The following is an 18,423-nucleotide window of genomic DNA, read 5'->3' as shown; positions in this document are numbered from 1 at the left end:
TTTTCTCTACACTTCTCCATGAAACGCGAAAAGTAAAGCTAAAATCAATAAATTGTATGTGGAAATATATATTTTAAACAAATTTTTTATACTTATTACAAATATACATATAACGAGGAAAACAAATATAGCATTAACTATACAAGGACAATGCAAATTTTTCGTGTTTTTTTGCAGTCTTTTAAGTATATAAAAGCAGGAAAAACATTGAAAACCAGCAAATCAAATTTCATATTTTACATGAATAACATTGCATAAACAATTAACCAAAATTTCCTGTATAGTTAAAAAACTCATTTGTATTATATATGAAATATTAAAGATACACAAACAAATTACGCTAAAATTAATATTTCTATGACGAAAATGGAATCCGAAAAACAACAAAACCGCACTAGTTTATATAAAGTAAATTATAAAAAATATACATACATAATTGACTTTAAATGTTGAAAAACAAAACCAAAACCAGATGAAAAATAACCCATGCATTGATTAATGTATTCAAGAACGGAAATTTACATATTTACGACTCAAAATGGACAGAGTGCGGAGCAGATCAAAGATAACAAAAAGCGTTTAATGGTTGGCAAGCAAGCAGTGCACGCAGGCCTTTTGCTATTTGCAGGTATAGCAGTTAACATTGTTAACTGCGGCAAAGCAGTTTTAACACAAAAGTAAAGCGAAACAATTTAATTATAATAGAGCTAAATAATATTAAAATGAAAGCGAGCGAAGACGTACTCAGAAATATTTTCCAACAGGAATGTTGTAGGCATTATATCGTTTGCGAACGCGAATAAAGTAAAATAACAACAGAATTATTGTGTAAAAATGGTTTATTATTAATGTATAAGTATGACAGCAAACACAAATGGTAACTTAAAACAATGTAAGCAAACCAAGAAAAACAACCAACAAAAGAACGAAAAAAATATGAAAATTAAAAAAAACCAAGAAAAAATTAAAACCAAAATAAATGAAAAATTATTACAAAAAGTTTGTGTTTTTTTGGCCATAAATGGAGCTGCTTTATTAATTGATGCATTTTTTTGTTCAGCAAATTACTATAAATGATAAGCTGTGCAACAAAAAAACAAAAGAATTAGACCAATTACGGTGTGCTTGATTATACTAATTAATAGATCATGGGTTTTTAACAGATACCTCACGATCTGTCCACGCTCCCATCTGGTTTTACCGACTCATTTCACAAACACGATTAAATTGCCGTTTTTCAGGTAGCCTTTGTTTCCGTTATAACTGTTACAAAAAACAATTGATTTTAATTTCACAAATACCTAAGTTACTATCTACAATACATCTTTTTAGTTGATACAAATGGTATTTTCATTGCCTCATTTAATCAAGATGGAAAGACTCTTTCTGCTTTAGAGGTGGCAACCCTAATTAAGGCTTACTTTGCTAACCGTTAGTTACATGTGCTACCAATTAGCCGGGACGCAAACCCAGACCGCAAAGCAGAGCTTTTGCTTCCGGCCATCTTAATAGCGCCAAAGTAAAAGTCGCGATCCTACATCTTGGCTAAGGTCAGGCGCCTTTTAATGCTGCCCAAAGTGAACGGATGCAATTACTCAATTACTCTGGCCTTTGTGCATTGTCTGTATATGCCAATATGTGTATGTGTATATATATGTATATATTTATGCTGGGCCCAAGACAATTAGTGCTATTGCCAAATGAAACAGCGGCGCACAGGTGAACGTTCGCGAGTGGGAGAGCGAGCTTTAAAAGCAGTTTTCTTGCTACTTACCTGCTTAACTTGCTGCTCATGTCTGGTCTTCGTTAGTGGGAGAATCGGAAAGAGCGTTGGAGCATTGGAGCACGGGAGCGTCGAGCCCGCGCAAGATATTCAAGTGAACTACCAAATCCCGACTCCGTCAGTCTGCGAGGTCGCCTCAAGCGCTCAACACCTGTGCGCAGCTAGAAAAAAGCAGAAACCTACCTAAATACCAATCCAATCCAATCAGTACTACCTATAAGCACAGGCTCGTAACTCAAACGAAGTGAAAGAAAAGTGACTGAAAAAGTGAAAAGCGGCATGCAAGTGCAGAACTCAGCCCAACCAGATGAGCCCAACCCACAACCCAGTCGATTGAGATTCCAAACGCGACACATGCTGCTGGTGCTGGAATAACAGTTTTAGCCAAGAGAGCTGCTTGTTTTCGACCACAAGTGGTCAGAGAGGAGAGCCGAAGCCCGGAGTCTTTTAGCTGGTTCGGGAGATCTGTGGAAAACCAAACAAACCAAGTAAAATCGAAACAAAACAAACAGAAAACAAAAGCAACATGAATCAAACGCAAGTGAATAATTTCCTCAAGTGCTTCCTGCAAATCGATGAGCCGTCCAACCGTTGGACATCACGTCACGACGGGGAGGATCACGATGATAACGACCATGATCATGATCATGATCATGACGAGGACGACGAGAGTGGCGTTCTGGTTGCCAAGGTCACAGCCATGGTTGTGCTATTTTGCGCCAGCGCGATCTGCGGATCCATTCCCTTCTTGCTCAACCGTTGCTATCGCTGGACGGAAAACCAGACGAATGCACGATCCGCCATTGTGGTCAAGTGCCTGTTGTACTTTGGAGGCGGCGTCCTGCTGGCCACGACCTTTCTCCATCTCTTGCCCGAAGTTCAGGAGGTCGTCGAAGAGCTGCAGGAGTGCGAGATCATCGGGGAGCTCACTTTTCCGCTGGCCGAGCTGCTCATGTGCTGTGGCTTCTTCCTCATGTACTTCATCGAGGAGGCCATGCACACGTATGTCCATCATCATCAGAAGGATGAGGCTGGCGCCGCCTTCGAGCGTGGTCACAGCATCCGAAACAGCCACCTGCTGAAACCCACCGAAGGCAACGTTACCACACCCACTGCCCCACCGGCGCCTTTGGCTGGCACCGCTGAACTTGGAACACTATCGGTGCAGAATCTCCTGCAGAACGATCTAGAGCAGCAAAAGTTTGCTACCAAGCCACAGCAACAAGCTAATGGACACGGACACAGCCACGGGCATGGACATGGACATAGCCATCTACCAGTAATCGCAGACGATGCCGATGCGGAGGACATGTTGGCTTCATCTCTGCGAGGACTCTTCATCGTTTCCGCTCTGTCGCTGCACGAACTCTTTGAGGGCATGGCCATTGGCCTGGAGGGTTCCGCCAGTTCGGTGTGGTTTATGTTCGGCGCCGTTTCCGCACACAAATTGGTCCTGGCCTTCTGCGTGGGCGTCGAGCTGATCGTGGCCAGGACCCGGATGTTACTGGCCGTTCTCTATGTGCTGACCTTTGCGGTGGTTAGCCCGCTGGGCATCGGAATCGGGATTTTGATAAATCACGGCCAGGAGACATCCGGACCCAGTCTGGTCTCCGCCATTCTGCAGGGATTCGCCTGTGGCACGCTCATATACGTGGTGTTCTTCGAGATACTCTCGAAAAATCGATCTGGTCTGCGCGCCTATTTGGCCCTCTTCGTCGGCTTCCTTGTCATGTTTGGCCTGCAGCAGCTGAGTAAGTACCACATTTAAATAATAATTACTTGTTGGGGCCTTTGAATATGCAAATTGTAGTGCAAATTTAGTGAGACAGAAATTTGCGATGTAAAATACGACTCGGTCTTGTCACTTAAGGCAGTTTGCAATTAATTATATATTGCTTTTTATTACGTAAATTTACATCCAATGATGATTAGTTTAAATTTTGCTACTTAACCAGAAATATTGTTTTGTACTGAACAGGTTGTTCACTTACATTGAATTCTATGAATTGCATAGACACATTAGACTTTAGAGACTGCAGCTTTAATCATTAATCCTTTAATCGCTGATACTTATTAATAACCATGCTTAACGGTGTTTAGTATGATCGTCGCCGGGTGCGTCAGATGACATTCTTTAACCGGAATCGATTCGGGGGAATTGGGAACTGGTTCTATATAGCTGATCTGCTAAATGCTGCGTGGTTGACCTTGTAACAGACCTTGCTGCGATTTATTTTGCATACTCATATACAAGACGGCTTGTCAGTCTGTGTACCTAGAGTACATGTGAAATAAAAATCCCGTCCCTGCCATGAAGTCATCTCGCAAAACTCAGGGGGTTGCCCATGCGAAAAAGCACCGTGAAAACCGCACTCGCATTTGTATTGATGGGCACGGGATAAAAAATCAGACGAGAAGTTTAGGCAGCAAATATGTGATTAACCGAAAGTCGGATAGGTTTTTATATGGTCTAGGGCCAGATAAGGCAGGACAAAACGCTCATAAATCATTGCTTGGAAGTGGGCTGTTGGAATTGAATTCCCATGCTACCATGACGTTAAGCAATCAAGAGAGAAGTGTGTAAATCACCATGAGGAAATAGGGTCTACCTGATAAGGATTGGCATTCTTAACAGCATATATTGTTCAACCCTAGAACGTGTAACTAACCTTCCGTACCGCTTACAGCTTCCGGCGGACATAGTCATAGCCACAGCCACAGCAGTTGCTCCTCGTCGGACACACACAACCACAACCACCAAGAGACTGAGACTGAGACCAGGTCGGCATCGGGCCACACCCATGGCCACGAGCACGACCATGATCATCCACACCACCACAACCACGCTGAGGAGCTGGCCACGGTTCACAACTATGAACAGCAGCTGCAGCTCCTGCGGCAGGTGACCCAAAAACTGCTGGAAGCACACCCCAAGAAGGACGTCTAGATTGTACCCTGGTCAGCAGAACCTTGGTATACTAAATGTATATGTATTTATGTGTATTATATATTTGTACTGTGTAAAAATAGTGAAAGTAGAAACAAAATATATATTATTAAAAAACTGAAGCGATTAATTCCTGACATTAAATGCAATTGCTAAACTGGGTCAAAAAGTAGTAAACGCATAAGAGAAGTAGAACTCTTATCTATGCCCGTCAGTTGTGGCCTTCGCAGCCTTTTATGAGTTTTATAACATTTATGACATCTACATAACATACAAAAGTTTAGAGAAACAAATAATTTATTTTTGTGAACTTATAGTTAAAACCAGAAAATTCAACAAGGAAAGTACATAAAATATTATAAAATATTATTAATATTTTATAATGTTCACGTAGCTTTTAAAAGTTTTTCCTCCTTAACAATAAAGACATTTAGTGATTCGACATTAATGATCAGTCGTAAATTAGGTTTCATATTAACTGAAAATCAAATTTGCCCATATTCAGTGGTTAGCGCTTACGTGTAACAAAGTGAAGATACTCGTTTTTGAGTCAATCGATCTGACATATCAGATTGAAAAAGTCATTAGCAAATCCGAATCGATTGATTAATAAGATATGTCAATAAGGCTAAGGTATGTTTAATTTCAAAATTTGGCTTAATAGTATCTTAATTAGCTGAGTAAGCGGTTTATACGTGCTCTAAACAAATATTTCAGGCATTTCAAATTGGGTTGAATTCTGAAGTTTGATTGCTTTTACGAATTTTTTTTCGAGAATATCCGCTATAAACCAAAGTACGTGCCTGGGCATAAAGTTCCACCATCAGATTGCCGGCAGGCCCCGTTTGGGAGTGCGATTCTCGGCATTGTGAAATTTCAGCACGATATCTCTACTGCTCTACAGTTTGCGAATCGTAAAGTGGCTTGGATTTGTGAACGAGGCCTTGTTGCCAGGTATATGTTTATCATGTGATCGTTTTGTTTTGTCGCATTGGCCACAATAAATACAATTTTTCAGCTGATAGCTTCGTTGCTTGCGTACATTTTTTACACGATATCTCCACAAAACTCGCAACAGACCGGTTTCCGAGTTGGCCCCGCTGCTGTTTCTCACCAGACGGACCGCTATCTCTCTGTTTTTTGATAACTGCGATAAGCGCATGTTCTCCGCTGGAGCCCAACATCATGCCCCCCCCCCATCGATCCCCAAATGTCCGGGCTGCAGCGGAAATTAGCGCGTCAAGTGTCAAGTGTGAATTTGCCAGGCGGTAAACATCGGCTGTCGATGAAAACATCTTGGTGGCTCAATTAGCGCCATCGGGTGATCTTATTTACATCTGTGCTGTTGTCAAAGATGCTCAGGTTATTGGGAACTCAACCCCACCCCGCTGTATCCAACGGAAATCACCTTATCGGGTGCGCATCACTCTCTCTTCTCCTTCGCTATCCGTCTCCCAGATGTTATCAAGACTATGTCAGCGGAGTGCACACACAATGAAGTGTGGCAAAATCGTGGGGCTAAAGGCTTAACGGCAAACGGAACCACTAATCTCTAATTTTCTTGGCTGATAGGCAATATTATCATTTGAACTCGAGCTCTTGAACCATATATACCAGAGGAGTGCCGCCAGTAAATCATATAAAACAGTGGGCAAAAAAAATATAACTTGTATGTTCTGATTGAGATTCTGATAACCAGTAGTGAGTAAACGTTATTTCCGAAATTGAACTTTCGTTTTATATGCGTTAAGATCACTCTTATTAGTTAAAGAGTTTATTTACATACACTCAGTTTTCAAGAACTACTAAGAATACTTGCTTAAAAATTACTTATTCGTGTATGGAATTCTACAAAAATTATACTGCTTACGATGCGAAATAAAGGTCGTCTATGCCTAAAAGTATGTTCACTTTTCCCCAACACCATAATAAATAATGGTACTAAGTTTGTTCGTGATAAAAGTTAATTCTTTGCAGTTTTATTGGATCGTTCTTTAATAATTAATTTATTATATTAATCTTGAGTTAATTTGATGACATTTATAACGTGGCAATTACCATATATTTGTTCGATTTTAAGCTGGACTGCTACAAAACGTCTTTGGGAATTCGGGTAGGGTACTTAACAATTAGAACGTATCTAGTCCGACATAAATATGGTTTTAGTTCTCTAATACACAATAACATTTTCAGTTAGCATTGGCCAATAAATACAATTTCATTTGGGTTCGCTTTAATTTATAAAATCTTTGCTACGTATGCTCAACTAATTTAACTTTTAACCAATTCGCTAAATAATTTATTTAGTTTACGTAAAATTTCGGTACTAAATTTATGTACAAATTAGGTGGCCTAGGAGCTAGTCAAAAATGTAGCTCTAACTATAAATATTGCAAGCCAAATGTAGCAAGGACTGTACTACACACAGTTTGATAAAAGAAATCTAAATATAAGAAGATAGATTAAAACACAGTCTTATTTATGTATGAAAACATTAAATGGGGCAAACCAAAGATTAGAAGCGGGCAAGCAAGGTACAAAAGATACGCATTGGATATGTGTGCTGTCTAGGTCCAGCCGAATCTTTAGGCCTGGGCTGGTGTCACAGAATGCGTGCGCAAGAATCTGGGGGACTGCTGAAGTGGCGTCTGCTTCCAGGGACGCCGCTTCATGTGCGACTGCTGCGAGCCAGTCAATCTGAAACAGTATGAATAACAAGATGCACTCGTGTTCTGTTAACTCTAGTCGACACCACTTACCTGTTGTATTTGGACAGCTTTCGCCGCTTTATCGGAGGCAGTCCCTCCATATCCAGTCGTGGGCCTACGAAGGCATAGTTGCCAACTGCACCCGCGAGAAGAGCTGAAACAAGAAAGAATAGGAAATAACAAATCATTTGTCGATTGGTTCAGTTAAGAGGCCTACAGTGCTTTCGTTTGTTGCTGCGGTGCACTTGATTGATGGGCAGTAGTGGAGCACTGGATCCGCCGTCCAGGTGATTTTGGTGTCGCCGGATGCTGCAACTGCGTCCTCGACAGCCCTTCAACTGATCTAAAGCATCGTGCATGTGGGATCTCTCTCCAGGCGTTAAACCTGCTGCACGGTTTATCGTTTCAAAGCGATCTAATTTGGACGAAAATAAATATTATTAGTTAATTTTTGAATTTCTTGATGGTGGCCTCTTACCAATGGTCAGGTTATAGAAGGTGATAAGGCCTGTGGTAAACTCGCAGTACAAAAAGTTGTGTGTGCCATTAATGGTCCTTAGGCAGGAGTAGGTGTTGTTATTGGCGTTCATACAGAAGCAAAATGGACTGTCGTTCCAGAGGGGAGCCGTTCGCCAGTGCTGATTGTCGTGCGAGAAGCAGTTCATCTTCTCGGACAGACACTCTTTTTCCAGGCGAGCCTTCTTAATGCGCTTCCTTTCCTTCTTGCGCTGTCGCTCCTCTTTAAGCTTCCGGCGTGCCTCACGCGCCATTTCCTTAGAGTCTGCATGGCTAAAGGTGGAAAATAATATGTGAGATTGGCCAAATTGTCCAATTAAATTGCTCTACTTACTTCTCGCCTACATCTGGTTCGCAATAGCATTCTGCTCGCGGTGTAAACCGATGCGACTGCGTTGGCTCCGATGAATCGAATACGTTTGCACCTTCATATCCTCGGAATACTTCCTTTTGACCTACGACGGTTGATCTTGGCGTGCTGCTGATCTCAGTAAAGTAGCTCATGTTGAATTCTGGTCCGGCTCCGCTATCCAACACATTGGGATCATTACGCCGTCGGTTATCATTTCTTCTGCCAGCCGCCAAGGCCTGTTTATTGCTTTCCCTCAACTGCTTCTTCATCTCCTTTAGCTTGCCAATCTTGTCCTTTAGAAGCTTGATCAGCATATCAATTTGAGTCCGTGAAGTACGCCACGTCTTTTCGTCGTCGTATATCACATTTGAGCAGTTTACTTTAGCCGTGGTCGCATCCACGAAGCACCGGTGTCCACCAGATTTTGGGTACTTTTCTCCCCGCTCATATGAGTTGCCACTAGAGTTGGATGCGTGTAGCTCGTGCTCGTTGAATTTAAGCTCCAAGATCTCCAGCGTGCTTTGTATCTGCTGGATGACCTGGGCAATAGTTTCGTTGCTGCTTGCGGGCAAATCACGCTTGCTGCGATGCGTATGATCAACAAGTTGATCTACCACCTGATGGAGATCCAACAGCTCCTCCATCTCGTCAGGTAACTCTGTGTGGAACACCTCCCGCTTGTTTCGACGCCTTCCTGGGCCGTGATGAGTGCGCTTGTTGACGCGATGCAATCCAGCAGATGGGGCTCGAATCTTGGTATAGACTACTCCGTCGGGAGTGAAACAGGCACAATTACGTTGATATTGCTTCCGGGGCATCGCAGCCAACTGATGCTCTAACTGGAGCTGAAATAAATTATACAATGTATTATAAAAATGATCACACAAAATACTTTATCTCTATAATTACATGGAATTTGCACTTGTGCTTCCGCCAACGTCCCTCCTCATTGACGCACTTCCATTTTTGCCCAGGTAGACAGTTTTTGAGTAGCGCCGGATCAGAGCACTCCGAGTTAAGGCGCATCATCTTGGTTATATAGGGAGCCAATGGAAGATCGTTGTTTTGTTGAAACTCTTGATCAAGCTCTTCATCACCCTCCTCGAAGGCGGCATCGTCGAGGTCATCTTCTTCTAGTGCTGCTGCTGAGCTGTCCATGGCACCATCACCGTCTACATCATCCTCTTCGTTGTCCGTATCCACTTCCTCTTCCCCATCCTCCGGCTGCTGAGCGGTTGAGCTCATCAATGTGGCAGCGGTGCTGCTGCTCGAAACAATGGTGGTACTTTCGCCTGCTCCTTCAAGGAAATCTTCAAGCAGCGAACTGTTGACCAGTTTCATGTTTCGCCTTTCTATTTGAAGGCGGGCCCGAGATTCGGCTATCTGCTCAGCTGTCTCCCTCCTGCCGGAACTTTCAATGAGGAAGCTATCTGGCCAGTTGTCTCGCACAGCGCGATTTCTGCTCAGAAGCAGTGGCAGTATGCTGCGCCCATCCATGTGCTGAGGCGTTGGCACACCACCCATGTCCAGGAAAGTGGGGGCCAGATCCACATTCAAAACAATCTCATTGACCCTGCCGGAGAATTTATCATTAGCTTCAAGACCTCGATAAAGTCAAATTACTTACACCTTGGAGGCCTGAATCCCTGGACCACGGATAAGGAACGGCACTCGGACATCGAACTCAAAGGGAAAACTTTTTCCCTTAATAAGTCCAAACTGACCCAGATGATAACCATGATCGGAAGTGTATACTATATACGTGTTGTCGAGCTCTCCTAGTTCTTTTAGCTCGTTATAAACCCGCTCCACGGCAACGTCAACACTTTGGAGCGTTTGCAAGCGCTTCGTCATGAGAAGGTTGGTAAACCTTTTGTGAACAGGCTGCATGGGTTCCGTGACCCTCAGGATCCATTGCTTGTCTGGATTTGGGGCGTGATCATACGATGGAGTGCTATAAGTGCAAAGTAAATGTTAAAAACTATTGAAAACAAGAAAGAACAATATTATCGATTTCCTTGACCATAGAGACTCGGCTAGTTTGAGTTCAGGGCGGGAATTTGTTTGCATATTTAAAGAAAGAAACTTGCCAAACCGAAACAAATGATGAAACAGAAATCCAAATAGTTTTTTAAAACGTATGCTTAATCTTATCTTTCTGGAGGGTATATTTTAAAAGATCTCATACGGATGGGCACACGGACAAACAGACCTGATCAATAATATACGTACTTTATATTCCAGAAAAACGCTAATTTCAACATGTTACTTATTTGTTAGTAGATAAGGCATTTACTTACTGATGGGTTGTCACATTAAAGAAGAGATGACTATACTGAGGAGCCGAATCCTCGGGGCCATGTGGTGCAGGAAAACTCATGGTGAGCAGCACAGGCTTCCGCTGGTTTTGTTGCTTTGAGGAGCGGAGGAAGGCAATCGAGTCATTGGCTATCAGATCCGGATAGTAGTCCTTAGCGTAGTCGAATCCGTGCTTGATTTTTTGTCCATTCAGGTTGATGCTGTAGTTGTAGTACTTGGAGTTCATGATCAGTCCTCCCCACTCCCGCCAACCTGGTGGGATATAGGATCCATTGTACTTGTTTAGATACTTCCCAAAATAGCCGGTGCGATAGCCTGCATTTGAAAGGTATGTGGCATAGGATCGCGTCTCATGAGTGGCCTGCCACTGAGGGCTGGAGCAGTTGTCATTGTTGGTAAACACCATGTGGTTGTGGACGTACATCCCAGTCAGCAGGGAGGATCTCGCCGGACAGCACATGGGTGTGGTGGTATAGGCGTGTCGGAATTCGGCTCCTCCATCTCTAAGAAGCCGCAGCGTGCGCGGCATGAAGTTTAGGGAGCCCAGCTCCACATCCTGGTCATCGGTCAGAATGAGGATTATGTTTGGGCGTCGCTCACGTGCGGAGTTCGAGTCCCGCGAGAATCTCTTCGCCGAATGGCTGCGTTTGTGGGAATGATATCCCTGTTCCTTGCTGAAGACATGAAGCACGAAGAGGAGGAGTATCAGGCCGCCAATTATAAGGCGTAAACTGGAGTGCCGCATCATCGTTGCAGGTGGGAATGAACGTAAGGCTTCAAGTCACGGGCGCTATTCTAGCGCCTCTGCAGCCGCGCTCAAAACGCCAGCGATTCACCCAAAAACTGCTTCATGTTTTTGTAGCCTGTAAAGAGAAGGATAGAATATAACTTTTAACCTCTTTGCGGCATTAAAGGTGCAACATTTGCTTAACCAAGGTGTGGAAATAATTTGCCTTCAGAGATATTCTTCCCCGCGATTCAAGCCAACTCAAGCATCTTTTTTGGACCTGATTTTGGCTGCCGGTTTTGCAGCTGCTTTGCAATCTGCAGCTGCTTTGCCTGCCTCGAAATTTCATGCACCAGTTGACCTCTACCCGAGTGCCCTTGGTACCAAATATTTGCCAAGATTGTTTGTCCAAGAGCGGCAAATCAGTGCAATGCACATTTTGTCCACTTATCACCGAATGTCGGTTACTGCCAGGCCCTTCCAACCACCCACTCACCTACCGCCTGGTTTCTGGTGAAGTGTATTTTCGTCCTTGGTGAAATTTATGTGCCACTTGCCGTTAAGTGAAAACTGCATTCGCAGTAGCTTTTCGCTTATCCTGCGGCACATTCACGTAAATTTCCTTGTGCAGTTTATGCCTGCTTGGCAATGAGCTGCCATCCCAAAATCCAAGCAATCCACCACCCACTCAACCTGCCCAACTCGAAGAAGACTAAGTGGTGCGAGGGAAATAAAGAGGTTTACTGGGGCCGTTTAAGTGTGATTTATGTGGTCGCAGTGCCGCTGTTTGTTGCATTGCAAAGGAACTAGGTTTCCACTTTAGCCGCTTCTTTAAGATTCGAACACCATGAAAGTCAAGACCTTCTGCATTCGGCAGGCCACTTAACGCTTTGACTCGACCTTGATGTGTGCCAAGCGATTCAACAACAAAAGAAAAAGATCGCGCTTCAAGATAGTCTTAGCTTTCGAGGCTGAACTTTAAGGTCTGTGACGAACTCTCTGCCAATAGAGCCGTTCCCGGCGCTTCTCAAAAGTGTAATGAAATACTGCTATAAGTTCAATACATTTCAAGGAATTACCTCCATTTGGCAAGAACTTTAATACACATTCTGCTATACAATCCCAAGTCGCCCTGTCCAAACTGCAATTTTTCACTTCAAGCTCATTCCCAACTTAACTGTTGCACAACCACAATAACTTCCTGCAAAAAGTTTTGGGAGTGGAGTTTGAATTTGACATGCTCCGAAAAAAAAAAAACAAACTGTAGTTAAATATGCAACACAAATAAGGCCAACAGAAAATAAAACTGGCAGCAACGATACAACACAGGTTGCAACACAAATAGCTGATAGATGGAGATGCCGAACATCCGGCGGTGGATGCAAGATGAATTGGTATATGGATGGCTGGAAGCCAACTCAATGAGCCACTTGAGAGTGGCACAATAGAGAAAGCCCCCCCACTCCACCGCCTTCCCAATTGCAAATGCAATATTTTGCCAGGCATTTTATTTATTCATGCTCAATTATGTTTCGTTCTTCCCTTTCCAATCGCAATCTAAATGTAGCAGATTTGCCATCGCAATTGCAGGCCAGCTTGAGTAGAACGAAGGAAAGCCAACTGAAGTGCATCCATTGTGAAAGCAGCTGGAAACCCTCATCCACTTGACTGAAGAAACTTCCTTATTTCTCCAAGGCTGCTTTCGGACGGTTTGATGGCTGGCCCATGTGCAGCCCCAAGCAGCCAAGATGGAAACAAGTTTGGGTCAGGCCTGACCCAACAACTCCGGCCCTAAAAAAGGAAACATGTTTCTCGGCAAACAGACGCGGCCGAAAGAGCCCGATTCTCCTTCTTTTTGTGCGGCATCTTCCTGTCGCCTGCTGACAGACGTCACGCATGCTCAGATCGCATCGGTATGGGGATGGGGATGCTCGGGGCAGGAGGCAGGGACAGCCGGTTGGGAGCGGGCGGCCTCTTCGGTCTGGACCACAGTGAACGTGTTCCCGACTTGGCAACACCAGCAAACTTGTCTCACCAAACTCAGCCGAAGGAGTCGAGAGATTGGCGGCATGCAGGGAGGATGAAAGCCAACACGATTTCCTGATTCATTCATGAATTTCATGACTTTGGTCTTGTGTCCTTCTCCTTTACTCCCCGATTCTTCAGACTATCCCACCTCAATTCCATTTTCTGCACTCTCAAATCGTGCCTGTTGCTAGGTGATCATAAAATTTTATTACCAACATTTATAGGCCCAAGTTGATTTGAAAAAAATCTCTGTAGATATTAAAAGAAACTGAAAAGCAAGCTAAGCCCTAAAAATGCTAGATCAGCTGCTAAAAAAAGTAGCGCATTTTAAAGCGATTCCCAATCTGCATCTTATTCTACGCCAGATTTTCAAAGTTGTCTTGTCACGGCAAGTCCAGTCCAATAAAATTAATTAATTTCGAAACCTCTGTAAGACGTGTCAATCCAATTGCATATCAAATAAGGCGAAGTCTCTTATCCAGCGTACAAAATGATTACACAGTCGACGTGAAAAGAAGTCGGGCGGGAAAACCAAAGCAGGCAGGAAAGGGAAAGCCATCAGATAAATCTCCAAATGCGACAAGGAAGCATTCAATTACACAAATCTTAGAGTCAAAGTCCATTCGAGAGTGTGGAGTTCCAGTAGCTGCAGACTCCTGCTCCTTATGAATATGCAAAAAGATAGTGATGTTGAGTAATCTGACGGCCAGGCAAACAAATTATAAATTCCTCGTTATCAGCCCAGTTCCTGGTAATGACTGCGGATTGGAGCGGCGACTCATTAGCCGGCATGTCAGCGAGACTCAAGTGGGCCATAGTTGGCGAGCAGGGAAGTCGGGAGTAGGGAGTTTGGACTGCAGAGTCTAGAGTCCGGAGACCCGGGCCTACAAATGTGGAGCAGCGGCTGCGTAGGCTGAGCCCCCTGCCAAGTCCAACTTTGCGCTTAATTATGCAATTAACAAGGCAGCCAGGCGGCTAGGGATTGGGTCTGACATGTGACCAGTTGATGCCTTTTGCCGAGTCAATTTAACGCTTAACTAACTATTTAAAAGCTAACTCATGCTCCGCTGTGGCGAATGCATCATGGAACATGGAACGTGGAACGTGGAGCTCGGAGCAACTCCCACTCGCATCCGAGTGCAGCAGCAGCGTCTTCGTTACTTGCGGCTTTTCCGGTTCGATTTATGCATATTTAATGGGGTCCCCAAAACCTAAACCAAAACGCCTACATTATTTTGTACATCCACAGTCGGGGCAAGAACGTGTGGCAAGTGTCACCTAAAGGGGGCGTGGCTGGGGTCGACTTGCGGTAAGCCAATTTGCGTTTTTGGCTTACTCAACTCCGCAAAACCCCAACATGTTGTGACAGTTTTGTAATGGACTTGAAATATTTAAGTCCGCTTTGGCCTGACACTTGAGCAGGTGATTATGAAGCTTGCATTAAGGGAAATCGTCAAGCTAAAGCGGAGGAGTTTATTATTCAGGATGGCTAAAGTGCTCTTCGAATCTATTTGACAAAGTTAAAATATCATTCAGCACTCGGGACGGAAAATTATGAACTTATGCGCACACTTTAATCCATTTAAACAATTCTTTTTCGTATGAAAATAACCCTCGAGAACGGCAAGATAATGTGCAAAAAAAGAGCACAATGTGAATGACTTTGAGGCACGTTCCGAATTCGGTCAGTCAGACGACAAGTGTTAGACGAGGAAGCCGAAAAAATAAACAAAATACATGTGTACATATATAAATATATATGCGAAAGATCCCCACGGATGGGAGTGTGTTAGAAACGATTTGTTAATGGAAATAAAAACCAAATGTCGTGAGTGAGTGCTTGTAGCGGAACATATTTAAATCGTGTTCCGCCGGCGCAACAATAAATTTCAATGGCAACAAATTGTTTGTGAAACTACAGCAAATAAATCTTTTTGGTTTTTTTTTTTACTTTTGCATGTCTGTTTGTCATTTTGTCAGAATTATAACAGGGAGAGTGACACCAGCCAAGTGTCGAGATTCACGTTTAGCTCGATTAATGGTTCATTCCCAAGAGGGCAACGCCCTGGGCGGGGCTCCGTTTTAAAGGTTTCAATTGGCTTTATGGCCGTGCCGCATTACCAAATGAATATTTATTCCTTTTTAATAAAGTAGCAGCCAAATTAGTTTTTAACCCAAGCGCATATGTCGGCAGTTATTTTGTAATGAAATCGCTTGCAATTTGTTTTACACACATTTTAGCAACTTATTTTGCAGCTGCTGCTGGCACAAAAAAAATCATAAAAACAAGAATTTATGCAATTAACTCAATTACAAGTTATGGTCAGAAGGCAAAACCACTCGGCAAATGCAATTCGAAATCGCCAGCAAAGGTTAAAAGCGATTGAACAAGCTCAGCTAGCATTATATGTACATAAGTGGGTTGAAAATATCCTACAATTGCTCTATTAAAGCTGTCACACAACGTCCTGCCCCTTCGCAAGTCAAAGGGGACTGGCTGAAACAAGTCCTGTCGCTGTGGCATAAACAAATCAAATCTAATTGTGACCCACTTAGCCATATTCCACTGCAACACACACTCACACTGCCAGCAAAAAGTTAGCTAACAGCGGCAACTTCACTCGTCCAAATGCATGGCTATTAGGAGTTTCGCGAAGGAAAATTGTTGCCTGACATTTGCATATAAGAGATACCTTTTGTGGGTAGCCTTTTTCCACGAATCGATTTTTTACACTCGGGCTTTCTTATCACTAAAGCTGGTTATCAGTTAAAAGACCTACACATGTACATGCCCAAAAACTATTATATTTTCAGCAAATTAAACACGCAAACAATATAAATTTCGCTTTCCCTTAACAATTGCTCTAATCTTCCCAGTTCTTATTGCCATCAAGGTCTGGTCCCAAATGAATAGCACCAAAAATAGAAATTCTAGCGAAAATGTTAAACATTCTCTTGACATATGAAAAGAATGTGTGCTTCGATTCGCAAATAGTTTGCAACAGAAAGGCCTCCAGGCGGCCAGCACAGAATTCTAAAGTGATGACACACAGAACAGCGAATAATTAAAATAATAATAATAATGCGGGGGAAACGAAAAAAAAAACCGGATCACCTTGGACCAAATGGACAGTGGTCAAAAACACACAAAATATAAGGCTTGTGGTCATGCGATAAATCATAAACAATGTCAGGGCGGGGCGAAGGCGTGGGGCAAGGCTCTGCTCTGCTCTGGCTCGGATTCTCTTTCAAAGAATCTGCTTTCAAGAATGTGAATCATTAAAAAAAAACGCCAGGATAGCAGCAGCGAACGTTGATGAAGACGACGACTGACTCAGTGGACTTCAACTGGGGCTCAGCTTTCAGCGCCGGGCGTCAAACGGAAGCCGCATTAGTTGCACACTCCCGAAGGCTCAAGCTGGAAGGTGCTCCTCCACATATGTATAAAATATACATACATATGTATATGTATGTACCATACAGAGGATCAGGTTGTATGCCATCAGCGACACCAGTTCGCTGGACAGCGGATTTCAAATTTGATTGCAAAACAAAAAGAGCATAAGGAACCTGGTTATTTAGAGCAAGTTTCCATCTTAATTTTCTATTACCAAAACATTTTTTAATATATACATTACGACAAAAGAGCTTTGTCTGTATATTGACTTGTTTATTGCTTTCCACTTGTTTTTATTTTAAGCTTGATAAAAGTTTAAAGATCACAATATTGTTTCTGAAATTTTGCCAAAATAATGATCGCAAAATAATGTAGCCTTGCCATGTGACGCATACGCCTCGTTGTCATCGTCGCGGTACTAAAACGTATTATTATACTTGTTTGGATTGTCATGTATGTACCATAACGTAATAAAAATTGAAATTCAAAAAGATATTAAGGTAATAATTACACTCTTCTTACTACAACTTTTATATCGTATTCAGCACACCTATAGAGAGAAATTTCAGCTGGCCAAACCCGGCAGCTGCAATAAGTCTTTGTAAAATTGATGTGGACTTTAAGACATGCAAGTGTCAACATACATTTTCGCAACTGTCAGTGCTTGTGACAGGCTAAAAATGCAAAAGTAAAATTAATTCAGAGATTTATTTGTATGTCTTCATAAATGCGCTTTAAAAATAAGATGTACTGAAAAGTAATGCCTGTACTCTTAAACAGGGAAGGTTTAAATATACTGGCAAAGTACACGAAATTCACAACTTTGATATGAAGAATCCGGTGGCCGAAATAGCTCAGTTGGGAGAGCGTTAGACTGAAGATCTAAAGGTCCCCGGTTCAATCCCGGGTTTCGGCAAAATACTATTTTGCAATAATACTTTTTTTCTGGTGAATAATTTAAATTTAAAAAAATCAATTAAGTAAATTTGTTTCAAGTCATTTTAAGGTAGCTTGACCGTTTTAAAATAATATGCAATTTATTAAAATTAAAATTCGAAAGTTTTCAAACCACCCAAGCATCTGTTTCCGTGGTGTAGTGGTTATCACATCCGCCTAACACGCGGAAGGCCCCCGGTTCAATCCCGGGCGGAAACATCAATAAGACATTCTTTAATTTTTTATAATTTTTTAATTTAAGTCATATTGTTTTAAATGTATTTTTTTGGAAATCGGTCTTTGCCAATAGCCGAAATAGCTCAGTTGGGAGAGCGTTAGACTGAAGATCTAAAGGTCCCCGGTTCAATCCCGGGTTTCGGCAATATTAATTTTTGCACAAATAAAGCAGAACTCACATAAAAGAAAATATATACATTTTAGAATAATTTCAGGGCATAACACAATACATACCGTAAATAATAACACCTTTTAATGTTTGAGCGAGCTGATAGTTTAAGGTGAACGTTATCCAAATCTTATTTAAAATTACTTTAATCACCCTCAAAGCCGAAAAGCTGTGAATCCACCCCATCACGTGTTTCCGTGGTGTAGTGGTTATCACATCCGCCTAACACGCGGAAGGCCCCCGGTTCAATCCCGGGCGGAAACATAGGGAAATATTTATTTTAATGCATTTCCTAAAATATTTT

The 18,423-nt window shown here is 42.6% G+C and overlaps 2 protein-coding genes and 4 non-coding genes across 7 annotated transcripts in view; 5 read left to right on the top strand and 1 right to left on the bottom strand.

The window, feature by feature from the left end:
* Nucleotides 1-1,797: 1,797 nt before the first annotated feature.
* Nucleotides 1,798-4,834, top strand: LOC117145154 (zinc transporter ZIP1). Its single transcript, XM_033310694.1, has 2 exons — nt 1,798-3,534; nt 4,471-4,834. Exons 1-2 carry the CDS (start codon nt 2,310-2,312, stop codon nt 4,728-4,730), a joined length of 1,485 nt encoding a protein of 494 aa, XP_033166585.1. The 5' UTR covers nt 1,798-2,309; the 3' UTR covers nt 4,731-4,834.
* A 1,846-nt stretch (nt 4,835-6,680) lies between these two features.
* The window catches only part of LOC117142410 (extracellular sulfatase SULF-1 homolog), a 28,483-nt gene continuing 16,740 nt past the window's right edge, over nt 6,681-18,423 (bottom strand). For both annotated transcript variants that reach the window (XM_033306360.1, XM_033306361.1), the window contains 8 exons: nt 10,607-11,488; nt 9,934-10,260; nt 9,216-9,879; nt 8,289-9,151; nt 7,917-8,227; nt 7,656-7,853; nt 7,490-7,592; nt 6,681-7,427 (listed from right to left, as the gene is read on the bottom strand). In XM_033306360.1, coding sequence (XP_033162251.1) covers nt 7,316-7,427; nt 7,490-7,592; nt 7,656-7,853; nt 7,917-8,227; nt 8,289-9,151; nt 9,216-9,879; nt 9,934-10,260; nt 10,607-11,373 — 3,345 coding nt within the window. In that variant the 5' untranslated portion in view covers nt 11,374-11,488 and the 3' untranslated portion in view covers nt 6,681-7,315. The remainder of the gene's footprint in view (nt 7,428-7,489; nt 7,593-7,655; nt 7,854-7,916; nt 8,228-8,288; nt 9,152-9,215; nt 9,880-9,933; nt 10,261-10,606; nt 11,489-18,423) is intronic.
* Trnaf-gaa lies at nt 17,621-17,693 on the top strand. Its single transcript has one exon. It is a non-coding gene; the product is annotated as a tRNA-Phe (tRNA).
* Nucleotides 17,860-17,932, top strand: Trnav-aac. The gene has a single exon. It is a non-coding gene; the product is annotated as a tRNA-Val (tRNA).
* Nucleotides 18,023-18,095, top strand: Trnaf-gaa. The gene has a single exon. It is a non-coding gene; the product is annotated as a tRNA-Phe (tRNA).
* Nucleotides 18,311-18,383, top strand: Trnav-aac. Its single transcript has one exon. It is a non-coding gene; the product is annotated as a tRNA-Val (tRNA).

Source organism: Drosophila mauritiana, chromosome 3R (genome assembly GCF_004382145.1).
Source record: "Drosophila mauritiana strain mau12 chromosome 3R, ASM438214v1, whole genome shotgun sequence".
NCBI classification, from domain to species: Eukaryota; Metazoa; Arthropoda; class Insecta; order Diptera; family Drosophilidae; genus Drosophila; species Drosophila mauritiana.
Note: the sequence above shows the minus strand (reverse complement) of the source record. Positions and strands in the feature narration are given on the sequence as shown.

Excerpts from the sequence above, each read along its gene's own strand:
- LOC117145154 (XM_033310694.1), top strand. The coding sequence starts at position 2,310 with ATGAATCAAACGCAAGTGAATAATTTCCTCAAGTGCTTCCTGCAAATC. Across the intron at positions 3,535-4,470 it reads GTTTGGCCTGCAGCAGCTGA|CTTCCGGCGGACATAGTCAT; the intron begins GTAAGTACCACA and ends TACCGCTTACAG.